This window comes from Vitis vinifera, chromosome 4, assembly GCF_030704535.1.
Source record: "Vitis vinifera cultivar Pinot Noir 40024 chromosome 4, ASM3070453v1".
NCBI classification, from domain to species: Eukaryota; Viridiplantae; Streptophyta; class Magnoliopsida; order Vitales; family Vitaceae; genus Vitis; species Vitis vinifera.
In genome coordinates, this window is record NC_081808.1 from 2,619,713 (window position 1) to 2,640,367 (window position 20,655).

At 35.3% G+C, this 20,655-nt stretch overlaps 2 protein-coding genes across 4 annotated transcripts; one reads left to right on the forward strand and one right to left on the reverse strand.

Moving 5' to 3' along the window:
* Positions 1–207: 207 nt before the first annotated feature.
* LOC100245781 (guanine nucleotide-binding protein subunit gamma 2) lies at positions 208–1,326 on the forward strand. Of its 2 annotated transcripts, XM_002281032.5 has the most exons (4): positions 208–630; positions 703–755; positions 892–936; positions 1,018–1,326. In XM_002281032.5, exons 1-4 carry the CDS (start codon positions 424–426, stop codon positions 1,097–1,099), a joined length of 387 nt encoding a protein of 128 aa, XP_002281068.2. In that variant the 5' UTR covers positions 208–423; the 3' UTR covers positions 1,100–1,326. The 2 variants fall into 2 exon arrangements, with proteins under 2 accessions (XP_002281068.2, XP_010648482.1); XM_010650180.3 differs by lacking the exon at positions 892–936 and having other exon boundaries at positions 259–630.
* Positions 1,327–1,847: 521 nt separating this feature from the next.
* Positions 1,848–18,981, reverse strand: LOC100259355 (ubiquitin carboxyl-terminal hydrolase 26). 2 transcript variants are annotated; one of them, XR_785553.3, is made up of 14 exons: positions 18,400–18,981; positions 17,693–18,292; positions 15,296–15,551; positions 13,195–13,952; positions 12,600–12,708; positions 12,161–12,342; positions 11,109–11,393; positions 10,829–11,036; positions 10,350–10,421; positions 9,913–10,143; positions 9,083–9,346; positions 8,814–8,955; positions 7,461–7,659; positions 1,848–2,228 (listed from the first exon to the last, which is right to left on the reverse strand). XR_785553.3 is itself a non-coding variant. In XM_002283599.4 (13 exons), the coding sequence occupies exons 1-13, from the start codon at positions 18,480–18,482 to the stop codon at positions 7,565–7,567; spliced, it is 3,285 nt and encodes a 1,094-aa protein (XP_002283635.1). In that variant the 5' UTR covers positions 18,483–18,981; the 3' UTR covers positions 7,457–7,564. The 2 variants fall into 2 exon arrangements, 1 of the variants encoding a protein (XP_002283635.1); XM_002283599.4 differs by lacking the exon at positions 1,848–2,228 and having other exon boundaries at positions 7,457–7,659.
* Between the last annotated feature and the right edge of the window lie 1,674 nt (positions 18,982–20,655).

Consider the following 20,655-nt stretch of genomic DNA (forward strand, 5'->3'; position numbering starts at 1 on the left):
AAAGGGCAAAGAAAAGGTAAAAGAGAAAAATGAGGGTTTTAGAATTAGAGTTTTGTATGGATGTATGAAAAAGAAGAAGAAAATTTCCATGATCATTTATTTATTTAAAATAATAATAATAATAATTAAAAAAAAAAAGTGGGTGAAGGAAAAGATTGGAAACTTGTAGACAGATATATGATTAGGAATATTGAATCAAAGCATACAGGGTAGGTTTGAAGTTTAATTGGGTGGTTGGGTGGATGAAAATGTGAAAGGAGAAAGCAATATTGGAGGTTTCATTTATTGGGTTTTGACTTTGGGCCCAATCCCAAACCTTTCTTCCTTTTTGACCACTTGACGATGTCCTCCTTTTTAACATCTCTCTACTTTAATAATTATTTGCCCATACGGTGGCTGATTGAATCGTGAAGCGAAGCCGGAATGATGGACTCCCAACCATCATTGCCTTCATCGTCATCGTCGCCGCCGTCTCCGCCGCCTTCTTCTCCTCCTAGAGGACGGGGAGGGGGAGAAGGAGGAGGAGGAAAAAGAGGAGCGGCAGCATCTTCTCCGCCAATTAATTTCCTTGGGAGGCATCGAATGGCAGCAGCAATATCCCAACTCCATCATCAGATCGACGTCATCAAGGTATTTTATCCAAAGTTGAACCATTAGAATATATCTGTATCTATATTGAATGCTGAAAAGCTCTGTTTGTAGGAAGAGCTGGAACAGCTTGAAACGCTTGGTGAATCCTCCATAGCTTGCAGAGAGTAAGCTATATAGCCTATATATATATATATATATATATATATATATATATAATACATACGAATTTTAATTGCCTCCAATACAATCATCTCTGCTAATAATTACTCAGTCCAAACTTTTCTATTTGCTCCTCCTCAGACTCTTTTCAAGCGTTGAATCCATACCCGATCCTTTGCTCCCCACGTAAGAAATCATAATCTGAGTAGTTGTTATCATTGGTGCTGCTGCTTCATGTAACTCGTATGTATACATATATATGTACAGGACTCAGGGACCGGTGGATATGAGTTGGGAGCGGTGGTTCCGAGGAGCCCATGAGTCCAAAAGTCACAAAAGGTGGATTTAAATCATCATCCTCACCTGCTATGTAACTTGCCTGTTTCCACCCGAAAATCGATGTTTACCCGAATGAATTTTCCTCTTTCGAATGAATCAAGTCCCATGTCTGACTTAGGCAATCATTGAAGAAAACCCTCTTATTTTCACACCTGTTTGAATAGTTCATGGTTTGTAATGCAGGCAATAAACCATTCATTGAGCACTAATAGTGGTTATACTTTATTCCCTTTTTTATTTCTTTTTTTCCTTTTGCAGAAACAACCCCAGTAGTTTATTAGAGCTCAATGGATTAAACTTATTTTAACTAGTTCAAACTGATTCTATGGTGTTAATTTCCCCTGTTGCACTCACTTTCAAATATTATATCAAATTAGTGAAAGGAACCTACCTCCCAATTCCGTCTCTTTTGTTTTAAATTAGACACAAGCATTATGATTACATATAAGACCCGTTCCTCAACCGAGGTCAGGAACTTAGGGTGAGGGAAACTGACAAGAGAACTAGATAGTTTTGACTAGAGTTCATCACAATCTGCAACCATTTAATCAAACTTCTGGGGATCGAAAAAGGGGGAGAGCAAGAAAATGAATGTTCAGTTAACATAACCCAAGTCAGCTGTTAGCATCCCATATCAAAGGTGCAGCTATTTCATACCCAAAAGGTTCCAACCTATTGACCTGAGATATGGGACCGTCCGTCCTTCCCCATCCTTCCCATCGTTATAAGGTAGTTGGGACCTGATAAGTGATAACACATCCATTGAAGGCTGAATCTCAATTAAAACAAGATCCAAAAATTTCACAGCATGAAGTAAATCTAGGATTTCTTTGAGCCACTTTCGAAGGGGCAGCTATAGGCAAAACAGCATTAGATAGTTTCACAAAAATAAGCAGCTCCTCATGTCAAGGAGTTCAACAGCCTAGACGAAGGCCTATTACACAGAACAAAAGTCAAGAAGATCATATCAAGGAATCTACAAAGCATCCAACAACCTGAAAACCAACTCCTTGATTGGAGAAGTGGGGGACCGCAACAAGCTGGTAGCAATCAAACCCCAGGAAATAACCCATACATTTTTACTGATAAGCTGTACATTCATCAGCATCGTTGCCAAGACAAGCCATCCCAATTCACACCTAAAAACCAATTAATGCATGCTGACTGTCAGAGGCAAGTATTACATAAATAGAATAACCTCTCATATAATTAGTAACTTGATATCAAAGAGAGAGAACATAACAAAAAAAAAGAAGAAGAGATATTTACAATGATGCTCAAACTCATGGAAAAAGATGAACAAGAGATGGAGATTACAAGAAATAAAGTGAAAATTTCCAAAAAAAATCTAGAATTTATGGATAAAGAAGCTATAACTTTATTTTATTTCATCTTATTTTCTCTTTATGGACTGTGACCCCCATCTTGCTACTTGAAGATTGAGTTTGACAAGACAATCCCTGAAGAAAGTTTGCATTTAACATTATAATGCAATGCAGTTGAAATGAAATGCCTATTCTGGCTAGAATTTAGAGCGCCTACGTCAAATCCTGCTACCCTTGCTGGGTTATCATAATTTCATTATTGATTTTAAGTGGATGCTTCTCTTTTTCCTCAAATTCCCAGTGTTCAGTCTAGTTTCACAAGAATTCGCCAATGCCCAACAAACTTGTTCACAATACAACACATTTCTCAAAAAAATGGTAGAGAATATAATTAGAGATTACAGTAGCCATAATAAAATCTAAAACATTCACATAGGACATATTATACTGTGACATTGAGAAAATATCTCTGCCTTGATAGCCAACCCCAGTCTTGTTTGCTTAAAGAAGACTCTCAATTCTATACTAGAGTGATCTCTAATCACGCCGTCAATACCCATCTGACCAAGGTTACCAAAGTAACATCCATCAGAGTTTAACATTACCAAACCTACTAGAGGGGTGACCAATCAATTATAACTTTCTTCATCGACCTATTTGAGAGCCAAGCACTATTCCAGTCCAACATTAAAAGAAACAAAGGAACATCTACAAAAAGCTTAGTAACTGAGGCCCAAGGGGAAGAGAAAAAGTGAATCAAGTCACAAATGGCATCCATGGATCTCCATCTAACCTCAAAAATCCTTGTACTAGTGCAAAACAATCTTTGCCAAGTACTAGTGCAATGAGACATTGAAGAAAGAGATGATTGGATGATTCACTGCTCTTCACATACATAACGCAATGATTCAAATTGAGAGCTTTGTAAGGCTCCTTAGTTGAACCATGTCATTGGTATTAACCTTCTTACTAGCCACAAGCCAAGCAAAAGTCTTAACTATGGTGGAGTTTTTGAGTTCCAGATTAAATTAGCAAAAGCAAAAGAGATGAGAACAGGAGAGGGAGTGGGTACTAAAAGAGCTTTGTAAAATGAGTTGACAGTGAAAAGTCCCAAGGGTGTCAGCGACTAAAATCTTTTATCTGTCATAAAGGTGATATGTACACATGACCCAGGAAAGAGGAGAAGAAGGTGATATGTACATATTATCCAGGGAAGAGAGAAGGCTAGTCAATTCCTCAAATCATTGAATTAAAAGGTTTCGATGAAAGTTGAAATTCTAAGATGGACCAGCAGAGGACTGATCTACAGTAGAGAAAATAAGCATATTCCTTGTTCTTATTACTCAAAACAAATTTGGAAATTAAAACTTGAGAGGAATCTTGCCCAGCCAATCATCCTACTAAAGGTCAATTTAAGGATGAGAAATCCTCTGCAAGATGTACAAACTTGATAAAAAAACTGAGAAAACCTCCGCTAAAGAAGGAGGGCCATACAAAAAGACAAAAGGCCTATACACGTATAATGAATCCAGACCTTGTATACCCAATTTCCAAGGGCAACATTGCAACCACCTAACAACCATATTAAAATCCCAACCATTGAAATGCAAACCATAAATACTAAAGAATGATCTTATGCCAAAAAGCATTGCTCTTTGTAAGAAGCCTCCACAACCACTTTCCAAGCAAGGATTTACTTCATATTTCTTTGGTTTACACACAAGATCCCACCTAACTAGGTGATCTCTTTTTCCTTCCCCAAACCCTGACCAAAAGAAATCTCTTTGTAATTTCTTACAAGGTCATCTAAGGGCATACCTAGATTGGTAGACGCAATTTTGCCCACACCATAGCCAAGTAGAGTCACCACACTAACCAAGGCCAACAAAGAAGAATCCACCTCAGATATAATAAACGAGGGGAAAAAAAGTATCATCCAGAAAGAACATATGCAACTTTGCACCCCCACCCCATCCCTGCCCTCCCCTCACCCAAAACCCCATGTATAAAACCTCTCTCCACTACCCTAAAAGCCAACAACTCAATGCCCGCATCAAGTATTTATATCCCATCCAAACACATTTTAGAATACAAAAACAACTTACCAACCACTCTCCTAAGTTCATTTGTAGGGATTTTGGTTAAGAGCTTATAAAAACCACCAACCATTGGCCTTGAGTCCTAAATATCCTAAACGCCACTTTTCTTAGGCACTGGCACAATAACAGTAGCATCAAAACTCTACTTGAAAGCCCTAAAGAGCATGAAAACCACCAAGGAATCTCCAAAAAGCATCTCAAATTGTAACCCAGCATTTTTCCACAAAGTTATATCAAACCATTGTACCTCAGACTTAGATTCCCTTCCATGCTTGGACAAGGCAGCCAAAACCTCTACTGACTAAAAAAACTCTCCATGCATACTGGCTTTCTAACCCACAAGTCTGAAAACTAACTATTAAAGAAATTAGGAATGCCAAAACAGATGTCAATAGCTTTTGTGATCCACATCTCATCCACTATAACTTACTAGAACAAAGTTATCGTTACCAATAAACCCCTCGATCTACCTACTAATCAAACAACTACACTTTCGATTTAATTGTCATCCACATTCCTAATTTGCTTCAGAGCATAAGTTTTATGAACAGCCACATTTCCAAGCTCCTTTCCATTCCATCTTTTCAGATCTTCCTTCAGCATCTTTATCTTCTTGCCTAAAACAAAACATGAGGAACCCACAGACCTATAATTCTTCCACTTCTTCTTAAACAAATCCCCACCTCCAATTTCTTCGACCACATATTTCCAAACCAAACAAAAGTTTCATCCATCCTCAAACCACCCTAGTGAGAAGGAAAGAGGAATCATTTCAGAGGGTCAAGAGGATGTTAAGACAGACCAGAGAAATGCTCCTCCCACTATACGGAAATTGTAAAATGATCTAAATGAGTTATGAATTTCCAACCCTGACCATCAACCAGTATGAAACTAGAATGGGACATCCATTCTTTTCTCTTTTTTAATCAGAAATATAAGGATTTAAAAATACATGTGAAGGCCAAAGAATCCTTCCCAAATATACAAAACTCTGATCAAACTAAGTAAATGAATGAGTTTTCTCCAAAATACAAAAAAAGACCTACACCTCCATATAGTGGTACCACATGAAACTATACAAAGGAAAAACAACTCTACTCTCAATTGGGATCAATACATCTACAAAAAGAGCCCGACACTTTGCTCCACACTTTTGCTATTTTAATCCTCTAGATTCACACACAGAATGCCAATTGAGCTAAATTACATTGAGAGGAGTATCCTTGAAAGCTGGGGTTGTTGAAGCTGAAAAAGAGGAATAGAAAAAATTAGGTCCCATATTGAATCTATAGTTCTCCATTGTCCTAGACAATCCTTGCATTTCTCTCCTGCCATACTATCCAAATCAAAGTGAGGCAAGCAATTTGCCACAACATTTTTCCTCTACTTGTACTCCCCAAAGTCCAAAACACTGAAGGAAATAGTCATCATGTCGCTTAAGCTCCGAGAAGAAACCTAATCAAGCCCAGGTAGTTTGAATAGTCGATGTCATAACCCTAAAAGCATATAATAGTGTAAAAAAAAGATGGCCAATCAATTCTCCACCTTTGTACACATAATGGAACAATCAGGACTATAGGTTGTGTATGATCTTGTTACCTATATCAAATCATTGGTCTTAAGCTTCTTGTTGTCCACTAGTCACACAGAGGCCTTGATCTTAAATAAGGATTTAAATTTCTGTATGAATTTTGCTAGAGGAAAATGAGTAGGAGTTAAGAGGATAGACAAGGCTAAAAAGAAAGATTTTATCGTTAATAAGCCTGAAGAAGGCAATGACCAAGCTCTCACATCATGGACAAACGGTGATAGATGAATGAGAAAGAGAGAGAGAGAGAGAGAGAACATAAGCTTTTCTAGAGGAAAATGAATAGGAGTTAAGAGGTTGGACAAGGATAAAAAGAAAGATTTTATTGTACATGGACCTAAAGAAGGTAATGACCAAGCTCCCATGTTAGGAACAAACGGTGATAGGTGCACAAGGGAGAAGATAAGCCTTTCAAAGTCCTCCATTTCCAAATCAGTAGGGAAGACAAAAGGAAGGAAAAAAGATACCAAAGATAGTTGAAATACAATAATTTCTGACTATCACAATTCTGAAAAGATTTGAAATTAAGAGCATACAGGTTGATCCTCTCACCATACATCTTCTTAGAAATGATTTTTTTTTTTTTTTTTTTTGGTAAATCTTCTTAGAAACGAATTCTTACCTTATGCTAAAGAGAAATGCAACCATTGGGGTGAGTCTCATTAAGCTTGGAATAAGAGTCCATGCAGGAGTAATTTTAAAAGGGGTTAAAAGCACGTCCTAATACTTGAAAACAATTTTTTTTTTAAATAAAAAATAGGTGTTTAGCAAATTTTTGAAAATGATTTTTAAACTATGGAGAATCACTTAAAGTGATTCCAAAACAATCACTAGGTAGGTGATCCTTCCAAAAATCACTTTTTTCATATATAATACATTACCAAAATCACTATCAAAATACCTTTTTTAGTTTATATCCAAACACTAGGTGATTCTCTTTAAAAGTGCAACAAATAAAGAACTTTAACAAGAATCACTCCCAAATAGGGCTCTAAGTGATTTAAACGAGAAGTGGATTCCACATATTAGAATCGGAATAATTGAGTCTTGGAATATCAATTCTTTGAATTTATATCACAAGGTGTGTTCAATTTCATTCTTGCATCCCATGAATTAAACTAGGCCAAAAATCTTAGTAACTCTCTCTCCTTAATTGCTGGACTAAGACGCCACTACCACAAGTTCCTAGTGAATCAGAAGTTGCACTGAAACATGACTAGTATTTCAAGAACTGGTGAGTGGATTCAAAGAGATAAGGCACCCAATAACTGATATAGATACTAAACTATCAGCCATTCTTACTTTTTTTGTGAACAAGACAGCAAACTGAAACAAGCTGGACAAAGAATCACATCTCACCTTCAAAAAATGACTTGAAGCTTCAATAGATGCCTCTCCCAGTATCATATAACTACAAAAGGTAGAATGTTACATGCAGTCCCTTATTGACAAAAGCATACTTCTTAGACAACCTGGGACGAGATATTTGATGTCAAAAGCGTTCCCCGGAACCCTTCCTCAGCCTGTTGCACCTCCATTTTATGGTCAGAGAGCTCATCTGTGGAACAGTGACATTAGCCAAAACATTAAAAATGGTTACTTCTGTACAAATACTGTAATAAGTATAAAAAGATGCAAGCATGTGCACACACAAGTAGCTGAATGGACAAAGAGGATTTGTGTAATTTGTAACAAGTAGTTGTGATTAAGGCAGATTTTGGTTGAGAATTGTACCAAATTCTGAAGAGTTGGTATCAAATTACTTATAAGTTAACATATATCACAGCAGCTAGGTTCTTGTATATAAGAAAAAAAAAAGAGGAAAAAATATTGGGAACAATCTTTTTTGCATTTGTCAAGAATTGCATTGCTCTCTAACATATGTGAAATTTCTTGGCTGTTTGGATTCAGATGTCAAAAATTCTTAGGCTACTGGTGCAAGTGAAAATTTCTATGATTAATTATCTATTCTCAAATATAATCAAAATCAATTTATTTAAATTTGAGGGAAAATTTCAACACATTCTCCATAACATAAAGAAGAACAATCTCCATATATGATCTTAAAAAGGTTGGAATGAACTTATCTATCTGAGTATTTCTACATTTCATTGTTTTATTATTTTCCTCAGGCTTTGGTGAAGTTCTATCAGATGCTTTTGTCATTGACACATTAAGGATATCATGAACTTTGCTTGTGCAAAAAGATATCATTTGGCTTTCCTAGATGTCATTAGTTTTAGAACATAAGTGTTATAAAAAAACTGTTTTAGAAGATCAACATATTTAGTGGCATCCAGACTACCCTTCTTGCAAGAATCCCCCATCTGTTCTTATAAACAGAAAATTTTATAACAGAGAAGAAACCAACAAACACACAAGAAGAGTGCACAGATAAAAACCTATTCCTGAAGAAACTAATGGGAAAAAAATCCTACACAAACTCCACAAAGGCAGAGGCTTCCCTGCCAGCTGATCCAGGCTTCTAAATGAAGGCAGAAACACTCTTCTTTGACAAATCAAGAATTCCCTACATTAGACTATGGTTCCAACATGCTACCTCAATCATTTCTTTTACTCAGACACTTGCATATGTCGATTACCTCATGCAAAAACCATGTGAATTCCCCAAAGCCCTCCTAGGACTCATTAAATATTTCCAAAGAAACAAATATCCCCAACAGTTCATTCAAGTATGTAGCAATAACTTACCTGCAATATCCCGATACTCATGGATCTCTGAATCTTTCACCCAAAGAAGATCTCCAGGAAATATATTCATGTCAGCAAGAGTGGAAGTTTCACCATCAATTACTGTAGAACCCTTGTGAAGTATCTGGTTTTCCTTAATTACCTGCATATATACTAACTCATTAGAGAAAACAAAAATAAGCACAAATTATCAAACATAGATTTAAAAAAAAAAATGTGACTTTGATAAACCAAAATCATGTGTTTGGTTTTTAAAAGATGTAGCCTACCCCAAAGGATTCCCATATCATCATTTTTAACTGGTAGATTGATGTGGACCCAGAAACTTTCAGATTTATCGAATTTCCAAAATTTGTCTTTCGAGAGCGCTTAGAGATTCGGCGATCTGGCTCAGAAATGGTCCCAGATGCTTCTAAAATTGATTTAGGAGCTTCCTTACCACGTACAAAGCAGACACGTATATCCTCGTTGCAATAGTTAAGTTTTTGCATTAACTCACAGCTTTCTCTTTCTCCAATGCAAACCTCACATACCTACCAGAATCATAGCAACACTTTAGAGAGACAAGGAAAAAATGGTTACATTTTTCACTAGGAGTTGTAGCCATACTCAAAATTCAAAATCCAGAAAGCAGCAAGACTTCAAAGCAGAGACTATATAAATACATATATATACACACATATCACTGGGGCTACTACTTCAAATTAAGGCAGGTCCAGATTAAGATGATGAAAACATCTATCCAAGAAAACTAAAAGGTGAAATATTGACAAAGTATACCACTCTGGATTGATAGCATCTCTATTTTTCATCATTTTCCTAAATTCATTCCATTTATCTATTTGGGCACCATACCTTACAATGCATTCTCCATTCATTATCAAACTTCAGAATTCTTAAAATTCACTTAAAATATATGTAAAATTCAAACTGCACAGTTAAATATTTATTAGTTTTCAGGAAATAACAAAGTTTACTAGAGGTCTTAAGAAATAATCAAATCTTTATTTTAAAACTAGAAATCACCTAAATAATATAGGGAGGAAAAAATTTACTCTACGACAGGCGTGAAAAAAGCAGATTAGAGTTTCAAATTTACCTCAGGAGAAGTCTTAATCACAGGTTGTCTAGACTCAATTTCCTCATTCACTTCATCATGAGGACTCATATGCTCCTCAATAATTGGCATTTCTTCGCAGGACCCAGCTAAATTATTTGCCACACAGTTACTGAACTCAATTTCAGCGGAGATGCCCATCTCTTCAGTACAGCCCCACTCCTCACAGAAGAATTTCCAATCATCCTTAGTTATGATTGTTAACCCATCTGTCTAGAATCCAAAACCAGAAGAAATATAAATCTGACATCAGAGCATATACTATGAGCAGACTGATGCACATAATATCTTGCTGCTAAACCTTCTGTGTGTTAAAACAATTATTACACAAACACCAGTAGCTATTAAGCTAAGACATTAATAATCATTCTGCACCTGAAAAATAAATATAATTTTTTATAGATATTCCAAATACTTACAGCAGAAAACCTTTGGAAAATCGTGCCACGTTTGCAAATCAGTTCAAGAGGTCTTTCCAGAAGCCTTGAATGCTGGCAAGAGAAACAGACAGGTAAGAAATCACAACATTTAGCCTGATGGAAGAACACAACTTAAAGATCAAAGCACAAGTGTAAAATATGGATCTGAGATTCATTTCACCCACCATATCCTAGTCACAGTACATGATTACATAAATTTTGTAATCTCGCAGTAATTGCATACCATTCAAAATCTAGGCAACATTTCCAGATAACCCTCATTTATTAAGGATAAATAATAAGACAATTATCAAAAGGTACTGAATAAATGCAAGCTACTCCCTACATGAAGAATAAAAGATGAGAGCAATCAAAGGGCACTGAATAAATGCTAGCAACTCTCTACATGGAATATATGATGCAATAGTGCCTGAATATGATTAAACAGAAAAACACTGCTAGGCTAAACTGCAACTTACTTTTCCACATTTCATCATATCAATGACACTATCTAACATTTCAGGTTGCACTGATGATGAAACATTCTTTCCATTTGCATTGATGTAGCTTCTCCATGTTGACAGCCATGAAGAGGGCAGCAAATAATACTTGCAATGTGAAGAAAGTGCAAAACCTTTTCCCAATGCTATTTTTTCATGATTCTGACGCTGTTTGAGCTTGAATTCTCTGCATAATAAAAAATTAAGTCAGGCAATTGTTACAGTATATCAATTCTATGCCATTTAATATTCAGATGACCTTAGTGTATCTTCTATGCTTGCCACTTCCGTAAGCTCCATACTGCATGTAGCACATGGTTCCACATCTGAAGGAAAAACTGAACAGCCCAAGGTATCATCAGGTTTGACTGTGTTAGCACTTTCACAGAAGAAGAGCCAGAGATTTTCAGGAACCAGCAAACGCTTAGCACCAGGAGCTTGCTCAGGCATAAGTTTCCCATGAGGGCATCTAATTGAAGCTGTTGGTCCTGCATCAGCATCGCATGGTGAGTCAATGATTTTTCTGCGTGCCCACTGTTGGAACCTACAAATAAAATCTGATTAGCATCAATACACAACCACCAGAAAACTACATTGACAAATTGGGGAATGTCTAAATCATTATTAAAAAACATTCACCTTCATTGCTAAATTAAAAGGGAAGTTATTCTAAATCGAGTTCAACATATCAGTTCAAAGAGAGAGAGACAGAGAGAAGAAGAAGAAGAATTTAACTGACAGTGATGAAAAACAAAGATAAGATGAGAAAAAGAGCAATAGCTTTTTCTTTTGTTTACAGCATGAGAGTACAAAAATTTTATCACTAAGATGAAATTTAGCCCCAAAACTCAAGCTAGGCCTAGTGAAGCAGCCTTCCCCAGCAACATGGGCCCAATTTTTTTTCAGGAGATGTCCAGGGCCTGGGCCCCAGTTCAAGGCCCAATCCACCCCACCTTACCCCTGCCTCCCTCTCTGTCTCCCACAAATGCCAGAGCACAGAAACTTGTCAATTTTTCCCCTCCCCGCACCCCTTTCGTTTCCCACCCTCTCTTGGGCCTCTCCTAGCCCCAACTAAATTGTTCTCCATTTTCCTTTCATTGGGCCACTTTGGGTGGGGGCAGACCTCAGTTCAGGCCTCAGTCCTGAGCTCCTATCAGGCCTGACTAGGACTCTATTTCAAATCCAAAGCCAACGTGGGCTTCTTTAAGTTGAGAACAGTTCCCTGAAGGACTTAAATAGTTAAGTGATATAAGCATTAACACATCACCCAAAAAAAAGGTCCCAAAGCAATAAAGAGATTTGAAGTCATACCATGATTTTGAAACATAGTACAAATTTCCATCTAGACACTTCCCTGAGTGTACTGCATCAGCAAGTTCTTTCATTACTTTTCGCCGATCCCTATAGTTATCAGCAGAAACCATAGTGCTAGCCCCTTCCACAAGGCAATTGATGCAGTAGTCATCATTTGACAGTGCAGGTCCCCCTCCATACTGAATTGTACAAGCACACAATAAAAATCATCAGTGATAAGAACACAGATGATAAGTAGTAGGAGGGAGACAGAGAAATGAAAGGAATATGAAACAATTGAAATTCCTGTACAGAATACTACACAAGTAAGAAATACCAGATTGAGAAAGTTCCCACCAATATAAACTAGCAGAAAAGATACAATGAGATAGGTCTTTTAACAACTTAGCCTAAAGTTCATGCAGAAAAAATCTAGACTAATTACACAAATGCATACCTTAGAGAACAACATGTTCCAAGCTTTAGATGACAAGCGCTTCATGGAACCAACTTTTGATACTGGGACTTTTCCATGCAAGCACTGGATAGGGGTGTTGTCAAGAACACTGTAGGAGGTTAACAGAGTAAGCTGCTAGAATTAAAATCTTCATGTTTTGATCAAACAAAGCACCATAGTACACTTTATATGACAGATATCAAGAATACCCACCATATTTGCTTATGAAAATGGACCAAAAGATGGATCATAAGGTTGTATTGGATGTGATGGCAATAATAGAAGTGATAAAAATGGAGCACAAGGTTATTTCCATTAAAAAAAAAATTACTTGCAATGGAGCAGTAAATTGTAGCTAATGATTCATTTATTAAAAATCATGAAGCCTACAAATATATTCACATGCATAACATAGGTTATTTCCGGTGTACAAAAAAGTTCTGCTTGCAACAGGGAAGTAATTTGTTGCCAATCACTCACTTATTAATCATGAAGCCTACAAATAGATTCACATGAATAACATGCATAAGCAGATGAGGAACAGTCTTCTTTGAATGATGCTATAAGAACAGATATGATAAGAACTCATACTTACGGTGGAGTGATGTTGTCAGCCCACAGGCGAAGCCAGTCTGTAGAAATCCAAAAATATGGATCCTCAAGTGATAGAACAGGGCCTTCAGAAAGAACCGATCGCACTTCCTGCCTCCGTTCTGTGATACAATCCAACTCTCTTTCCTTCTTTGATTTGTATTGTTGACAAGCATCAAGATACGAGGCATTTAGTTCTTTTATCTCTTCATAAAGATGAGCTGGAAGAGCAGCATCATTGTCTGAATAAATTATATCTCCTTCTATTTCCATATGGTTGGCACCAGATACAGTTTGTCTAACTTCACCACTCTTGGTGGTACGCCTAAGATTATACATCAACATGTATGCATCACCAGATGAGTATGTCTGTGAACCACTAACAATACTACATTCTGAAGATTGTAGCTGACCAATATTTATATGATTTCCATTTATGACACCATTCATCGGTTCAGTGGAAGACAGATGAACAGATGGCTCAGTTTGAACAGGTTTAGCAGCAGAACTTGAAGACCCCTCTCCAAATGGGTGATGACCCAGGTTTGAGACATGCTCATCATCAAATTCCCACCATTGCCCTGTATTCTCATCCTTAATATGAGCTATGTAATGGCCACTGTTCACAGTAGTCCCCTTGTGAATCAGCACAGCTGACAAGTCATATATTAGTTCCAAATCAGAAGGTTCAGATAGCCTCTCTCTCATATCCAATTCTCCAGGAAAACAGAATGCAGAAGTGATTTTCTTCTTTGTTGTAGTCTATAGAAAGAAGTAAACAAACAGAAAGTTAATGCATATAGAAAAAAACTGAAAAGGAACCTGTAACAAAAAAGGATACCACACAACTACTTCTGCAATAAAGTTGATAAAATTCTGTACGTCAAAAACTCCACAAACGCAAAAAAGAAGATAACAAGGAGGTGCTAACCAAGCGGCCTAGGTATTCAGAATTAGAACTCATAAAGGATTCTCCTGTTGAAATCTGAGGGTAGTTCACAAAACACCTACATCCATTAATGCGGTATCGCACTTGGCAGAGCGGATGTTTTCTAGTTTATAGTTTTCACAAGGCCAACATGTCACTAGTTACACATTTCTTAAGAACTTCCTGAGAATATCTTATTTTACCAAAAAAAAAAAAAGGGAACAACTTTCTGTTTCTTACCTTAATTTATCATAGCAATTGAATTACAACAAAAAATGAAGTGATAGAACCAGCAAGAGCAAGTCAGCCAAAACAAGCAAGGAATTTAACCTTTCACCATATAAACCCTAGAAAAAATTTCCTTAACAACATCCAAAAAAAAGAAGAAGAAGAAGAATTACCACATTTACCATGTAAAACCCTAGAACATTTTCAAGAAACAGCTAATGCCAAAGAGCAACAAGTTAAAGGCAACAAACCAACGACAATTGCATGTGGCACAAATTATAAATTAACATTATATCAAGTACTCCACTACATATGAATATGTTTGATACAAAATGACTGTATTGAACATTAATTCCAGAAACATCTTGAACATTCCATTTTTTAGCAGATGAGCCATTTTCAGGTAGTGTTTAATCAGTTATCAATATTCAATTGATTGAGCTAATTTACTCAGGCCAATTGAAAGTCCAATCATATCTGAACTACTCATTTTCAACTGATATCCATGTTGTTCACAAATATTTATTTTATAGATATTTTTTAATAATTTCAAAGATTTCATAAAAATTGCTGTAGGTATACCAGATTGAAACTCTCTCCTAGGTCAAAACAACTCTTTTTTTTTATCAGATAGGTCAAAATAACTTGTACGTGTTGATGTTGCAAATATAAACCAACTCAACAAGATTGACCTAAAATTGTTACCAGGCCACAGGAATATGCCTTTAACCTCCAGCCAATTAGGAAGATCTGATAGCTTCCAAACATCATATTACCCTTTCTTATAGCACATATTTTTCACATAAAAAGAACTCTCATCCAAAATGCATTTGCTTAAGCAAAACAGAATAGGAAAAAAATTAGGAAAAGATAATGCATATCTGTCAGTCAAAAACCCTTAAAATAGTAGCAACAAAGAAAAATCTATTAAAAATATATCATTACGTACCTTTGGAAGGAAAACACAGCGCTTGAGCTGGAAATTAAGGACATAAGGCAGTGTGCGTAACTTAATGCTACGGGTGGCGTCAACTCTTGTTCCACATGACTCACAAAAATATTGGTTATCTCCATGAAGCTCTTCCACACTAAGGTAATCATTTAAACTCTCGTCTAAACTTTTCAAACCCTTGACATTCAACTCCAGTTCATAAAAATCTTCCATATTCGAGGAAGCTTCAGAATCTTTTCCGCATTTTGAGCACCTACATGTTTCCAAAGAAGAATGACTAAAACTTAAATCTTCTTTCCAGACAAGGAAAATATAAAAATGACATTAAAACATCTAAATACGTAACAAGTAACTATTAAGACAGGTCGTAGATGGGGAGGTATATATATTGAGCACCCAAAAGACAAATATAAAATAAAAGGGGAAAAGAAAGAAGAAGAAGAAAAAGAAGATTTCTTACAACTTAAGGTTACATGATATACATCAATGAAATCTACCAATGGATAACTGACCATAAAAATAATTATAAGTTGCAACCCCGACCACTCCGAACCATTTTTTATAGGCAAGTAAAAATGTAATGAAAAGCACCTAACAAAAAGGGAGTGGCGAGTGCACCCTATGTCCACAGTGGTATACAAGACGCACTAAAAGAGGAGCAAAAAGGAAAAGACCAACTTCCCAGAAAATAGAAACACAAAACCATCTAACCCCAGTTTAGATCATCAACAAACTCTAGTAATAAGCGACTTGGCATCCCTTGTGGTGTCCTTGACCACTCCATAAGGTACTTGATAAGGATGCCCTTCAAGTTTTGAGCAGAAAGCTCTATCTCCTTAAAGTTTCAGCTATTGCACTCTCTCCAAATACACCAGAAGAAACAGAGGGGAGCTATTTGTCATACCTTCCTTTGCCCCTGCCCATAACCCCACCTTTCCATCCATAGGAAGCTTCTTAGTTGACTCTCAAAAGACTAATTGTGTTCCAAAGATAGCCAACAAAAAGCCACATAGTTTGAGTTTTATTACAGTGAATTAGAAAGTGATTTACTGATTTGTTACTTGACTTACAAAGAATACATCTATTCACCAATAATCAGTCCGTCCTCATTAGATTATCTTAGGGTTAAAATATTTTCTAACACTATTTCCCAAGGAAAAAAAAAATGACCCAAAATGTGCACAAATATTCTCAAACTCTTTCACAGATTCCTTCCAAAAACACCAAAGAAACACATTGTGTATGTATTCCATACTTTCCTCTATTGTTTTTATTTTTCTCTTTTTTTGATAGGTAAATCCTTGTCCCTACTGAAACTTGGACCTAGAACCTCCCACAATCCCTCCCAACCCTTTATCACTTGAGTAAGACCTAAAGGACTACTCTTCTCTTCTGCATTATGTTATTAGCTTTTCCTTTTTGGATTTGGCAAGCAAACATAAAATGCTCCTAAAATGTCTAAAAAGAAATGGTCAAATCCTTTGTAGAAGAATATCTTAAATAAATTCATTAGTTATGTACAACTCCTCAACCATTTTTTTACTAGCTTAATTATTCTTATATACTCTATAAATCCAAAATGCCATACCTCAACAGCTTGCCTAAGGAGGAAAGCCTGATTTACAACTACTTGTATAAATTGCATATGAGTAAGTTAGAGGACTATCCTTCCCATTTTCTCACAAAAGTTACTAATACCAGTTAAGAACAAAATTAACGAAGATGGGCTAAGGATGAAATGGTAACTAATCATATTGAAACTTAGCATGTCTCCCTCTTCCTGTCCAATAAAATTGAATGATTCATCCATTACTCCACTCTCTACCTACCAGAGAGTTCAAGTTGGTGATTCACATCCCTTTCCTCTGCATTTCCATTTTTCTTTTCTGTTATTTGAAACTACATCAAGAATAAGTTTTTTTCAGCTTAATGATGGAGGAGAGTTTCATTTTAACTCTTAGGGTGATGATAGAGGAAATTCATGAGACGAACTTCAAGAATTCAGGGGTATAACCCCATAGTTTTTCTTCCAGCAAGTTGAGAAGAATAAGATTACCATTACCATATACTTTCAACAAACACATCGTTATGAAATTATACTATAAAAGCCTATTATCCATGACAGTTCACAGCATTTGTAACAAATATGGACTAGCATTCACTAAGTTCACCGATTTTCCGGCCCCTTTTATTATGCACTATTTACTAATTAATTTGCCTATCGAAAATAGAAGAATTCACAAAGTTTCCAACTTACAAACCCGATCTACGATAGCTTTACAAATTGCACATGAGTAAAGTAATTAATCATATCAGATAAACTGCATTTGAATAAAGAAAGAAATATCTTATCACATTGCAAAAAGGAAAAAGAAAACAAAAATCAAATCTTACGTGGTGACATGCGACACACTTCCTCGGAAAAGGTCCTGAACAATGGTTCTGGCTCTTGAAACTTGAGAATGGCTGAGACATCGCTCAAGCAAAGAAAGAAGTAAGGTAAGAAACTCATGGCTATCCTGTTGAACGCCATTATCTAACTCTAGCGTTTTAATAAAGGGAGCAGAGTCTATAAAAGCCAGTTTACTGGCGTGCAGCTGTGCAAAAAGCCTGGCAAGTTGATCAAGAACTGGATATTGTTTCAAAAGACCCGGTTCAACAGAGAAAAGACCTCGTCTGAAAGTCTTGTTCATGTACAGGCATTGGAGAATGCTGTTGGCGTAGCAAGTGGCGCCAAGGTTGGTGAGGCCCGCGGGGGAATACTCCGACGAAGCTCGGAGATCCTTGAAAGGATCAGGACCGAGTGCCAGAACCACGTCGGACATTTTCTGCCATAACCCGGACTTTCGGCTTCCATTGGGAGGCGGAATGAGACCACAAAAACAGTTGGGGTTATCTTTTGTATTCACTCGACAACCTTGACAAATAGGCTTCCAAATCATATACAACTGATTCGCATCGTCCTTGGTCACCTCCCCCGTCGAATGAATTTTCCTACACAATTGAGAATCAATATCAGTTTTATACAAAATTCACTCATTGAACAAAAACAGCGTTATTCTGATTAAAAAACGGAAAATTAAAAAGAAACACAGCGTTACCTGTATATTTGGCAAGTAGTTGCAGCATTGTCGTCCGCCCGATGTCTTTTATTCTTGCTGCTGCGCGTACTCGGTCGACTCATTGCTTGCGCTACCACTCCCCTTCCCAAGCTACAAACCCTAACCCTAACTTTGTATCGAAATCGAATCTCAGAGGAGAAGAAAGGAGGACCTTTTCCTTTTCCTTTTTTTTTTTTCCGGTTTTAATTTTCTTTCTTGTTTTGTTGTGTATCCCAAACGAGAAATGGCAAAAAAAAGCAATAAAAGAAACAAAAGGAGATGAGAAAAACTTTCCTATTAAGCTGCGTTGTTTCCTCGTCGTCTTCTTCCTTGGGGTAGGGTTTTGTGTTGTTTAGTCAGTGATCTTCGCATACAGAGATCAAGGAAGCCCTTAATGTTTTTCCCTTTCGCTCCTGACCCTATACAGGGGGAGTCCTCGGTCCGTACAGGCGCAATGGGCTTTGCGACGAGCTATGTGTGAATTGGCCGCGTTGCGATTAGGTGCATCCACTCGATGGATTTTTTCCCCAAAGAAAATTATTAAAATACCTTAGTTGATAAAATATTTTAATTCTAAAAGAAAATTGGATAAACATAAAATATGTCATGTCATAATATTTATATTTAATTTATAAGATAAATAAAAAAATGAAATTGAAATATATATTATTTTAATATTTGATATTTATTTAAAATAAAAATTATATTATATTCTAATATTCGTTATTTAAAAATAAATAAATTTCTCTTAGGTTTAATAATATTAATGATTCAAATATTTAAAATTTATAAATAATTTTTTTTATATTTTTTTATTCATTATATAAAAATAATTTTTATATATCTATCTTAAACAATACATATATTAATATTATTTTACAATATAAATTTTCTTTTAGTTATTTCTTATCAAAAATTTTATTTTTATAAATAAATAATATAAAAATAAAAAAATTGATAAAATAAATAAATAAATCTATTATTTATATAACATTAAAATATCTCATATAAAAAATATAATAAATAATATATCTTACTATTTATAATATTATATATTTGGTTGAACATAGAAAAAAAAATGACAATATAATTTATCATTTTTCATTATCAAACAAATAGAAGATAAGATATGTTATATCATTTTTTATTATATTTGGTGTTATGTTCAATCAATTAAATATAACTTAAAATCATATTTTTAGAACACGGTGTTACAAATTTAAGCATTTTTTAAACTCATATGCGACACTTATTTGAGCAAGTGGTGACAACAAGCTCGTCTTTTAAAAATATAAATTTATTTTTTATATTAAGTGCTTTTAGAAAACAAGTTTAATTTGTTTTTTTTTATATAATTAATCTTTTAAAAGAAAAATACAATAAAATATTTTTACACTCAATTCTTCTTTTTAAAAAAACAAGTTTTACGAAAGATTTCATTTGACATAAAAATACATTAATTTTTATTGATATTTTTGAAAAAAATAGTATTTTAACAATTTTTTAATTCACCATCCAACTAAGAACCAATTAATCTAAAATTTTGTGGACTTTCCCACTACATTCATGTTAAGATAAATGGATTCTGTCATTTTCTAATAGTCCAAATAAGAATATGGCAAGGATTTTTTGAAATAGTTTGAGAAATGGATTGTTTTAGCAAAAAGAAAATTGACAATTAAGAAATAGATTTTCCATATAAAATAAATCTCACCAAAATATTGAGTGCCTTCAAATAAAAATGGACATGTTAGGTGTTAGTCCGTTATTTCTATCAAAATAATCAAAAGATAATTAATGCTTTAACAAAAGTGCTTGAAGGAAATTTCAATTTGTAATAATATTAAAGAAAAAATTTATTATCTCAAAAACCTCTTTTAAAAAAAAATTAATTACTTCATCTACGTTTAACTTAAGAATGACAACAAGGTTAGTTTTTTTTTAGGATTCGAATCGTCCCAACTCTAATAGAGAATGAACTTAGAATAGCATAATTGGATTCAAGTTAGGTTAGGGATTTGATTCTTAAACCCGATAACTTAATTTATCTATTTATAAATTTGAGGGAAAAAAAAATTGTTGAACTAGCAAAAAGCTAATTAGGTCGTCCGATACTCGCCTTGTCTAGTCTAGTCTTGGTTCCAAATAAAAATGAGATGTATTTAAACAAAATGGGGATGTATAACACCCCTAATTTGTCTTATTGGAATCCCTAATTTAATTCAAAATTTTAAATTTTATTTTTAAAAATTCATC

What these genes read in the sequence shown, in the direction of transcription:
- LOC100245781 (XM_002281032.5), top strand. Translation starts at nt 424, where the DNA reads ATGATGGACTCCCAACCATCATTGCCTTCATCGTCATCGTCGCCGCCG. An exon ending in ATCAGATCGACGTCATCAAG is followed by an intron (nt 631 to 702) that starts GTATTTTATCCA and finishes CTCTGTTTGTAG; the next exon opens with GAAGAGCTGGAACAGCTTGA. An exon ending in TCCTCCATAGCTTGCAGAGA is followed by an intron (nt 756 to 891) that starts GTAAGCTATATA and finishes GCTCCTCCTCAG; the next exon opens with ACTCTTTTCAAGCGTTGAAT.
- LOC100259355 (XM_002283599.4), bottom strand. Translation starts at nt 18,482, where the DNA reads ATGAGTCGACCGAGTACGCGCAGCAGCAAGAATAAAAGACATCGGGCG. An exon ending in GCTGACAACATCACTCCACC is followed by an intron (nt 12,709 to 13,194) that starts GTAAGTATGAGT and finishes AACCTCCTACAG; the next exon opens with TGTTCTTGACAACACCCCTA. An exon ending in TGAGTATCGGGATATTGCAG is followed by an intron (nt 7,660 to 8,813) that starts GTAAGTTATTGC and finishes ACTGTTCCACAG; the next exon opens with ATGAGCTCTCTGACCATAAA.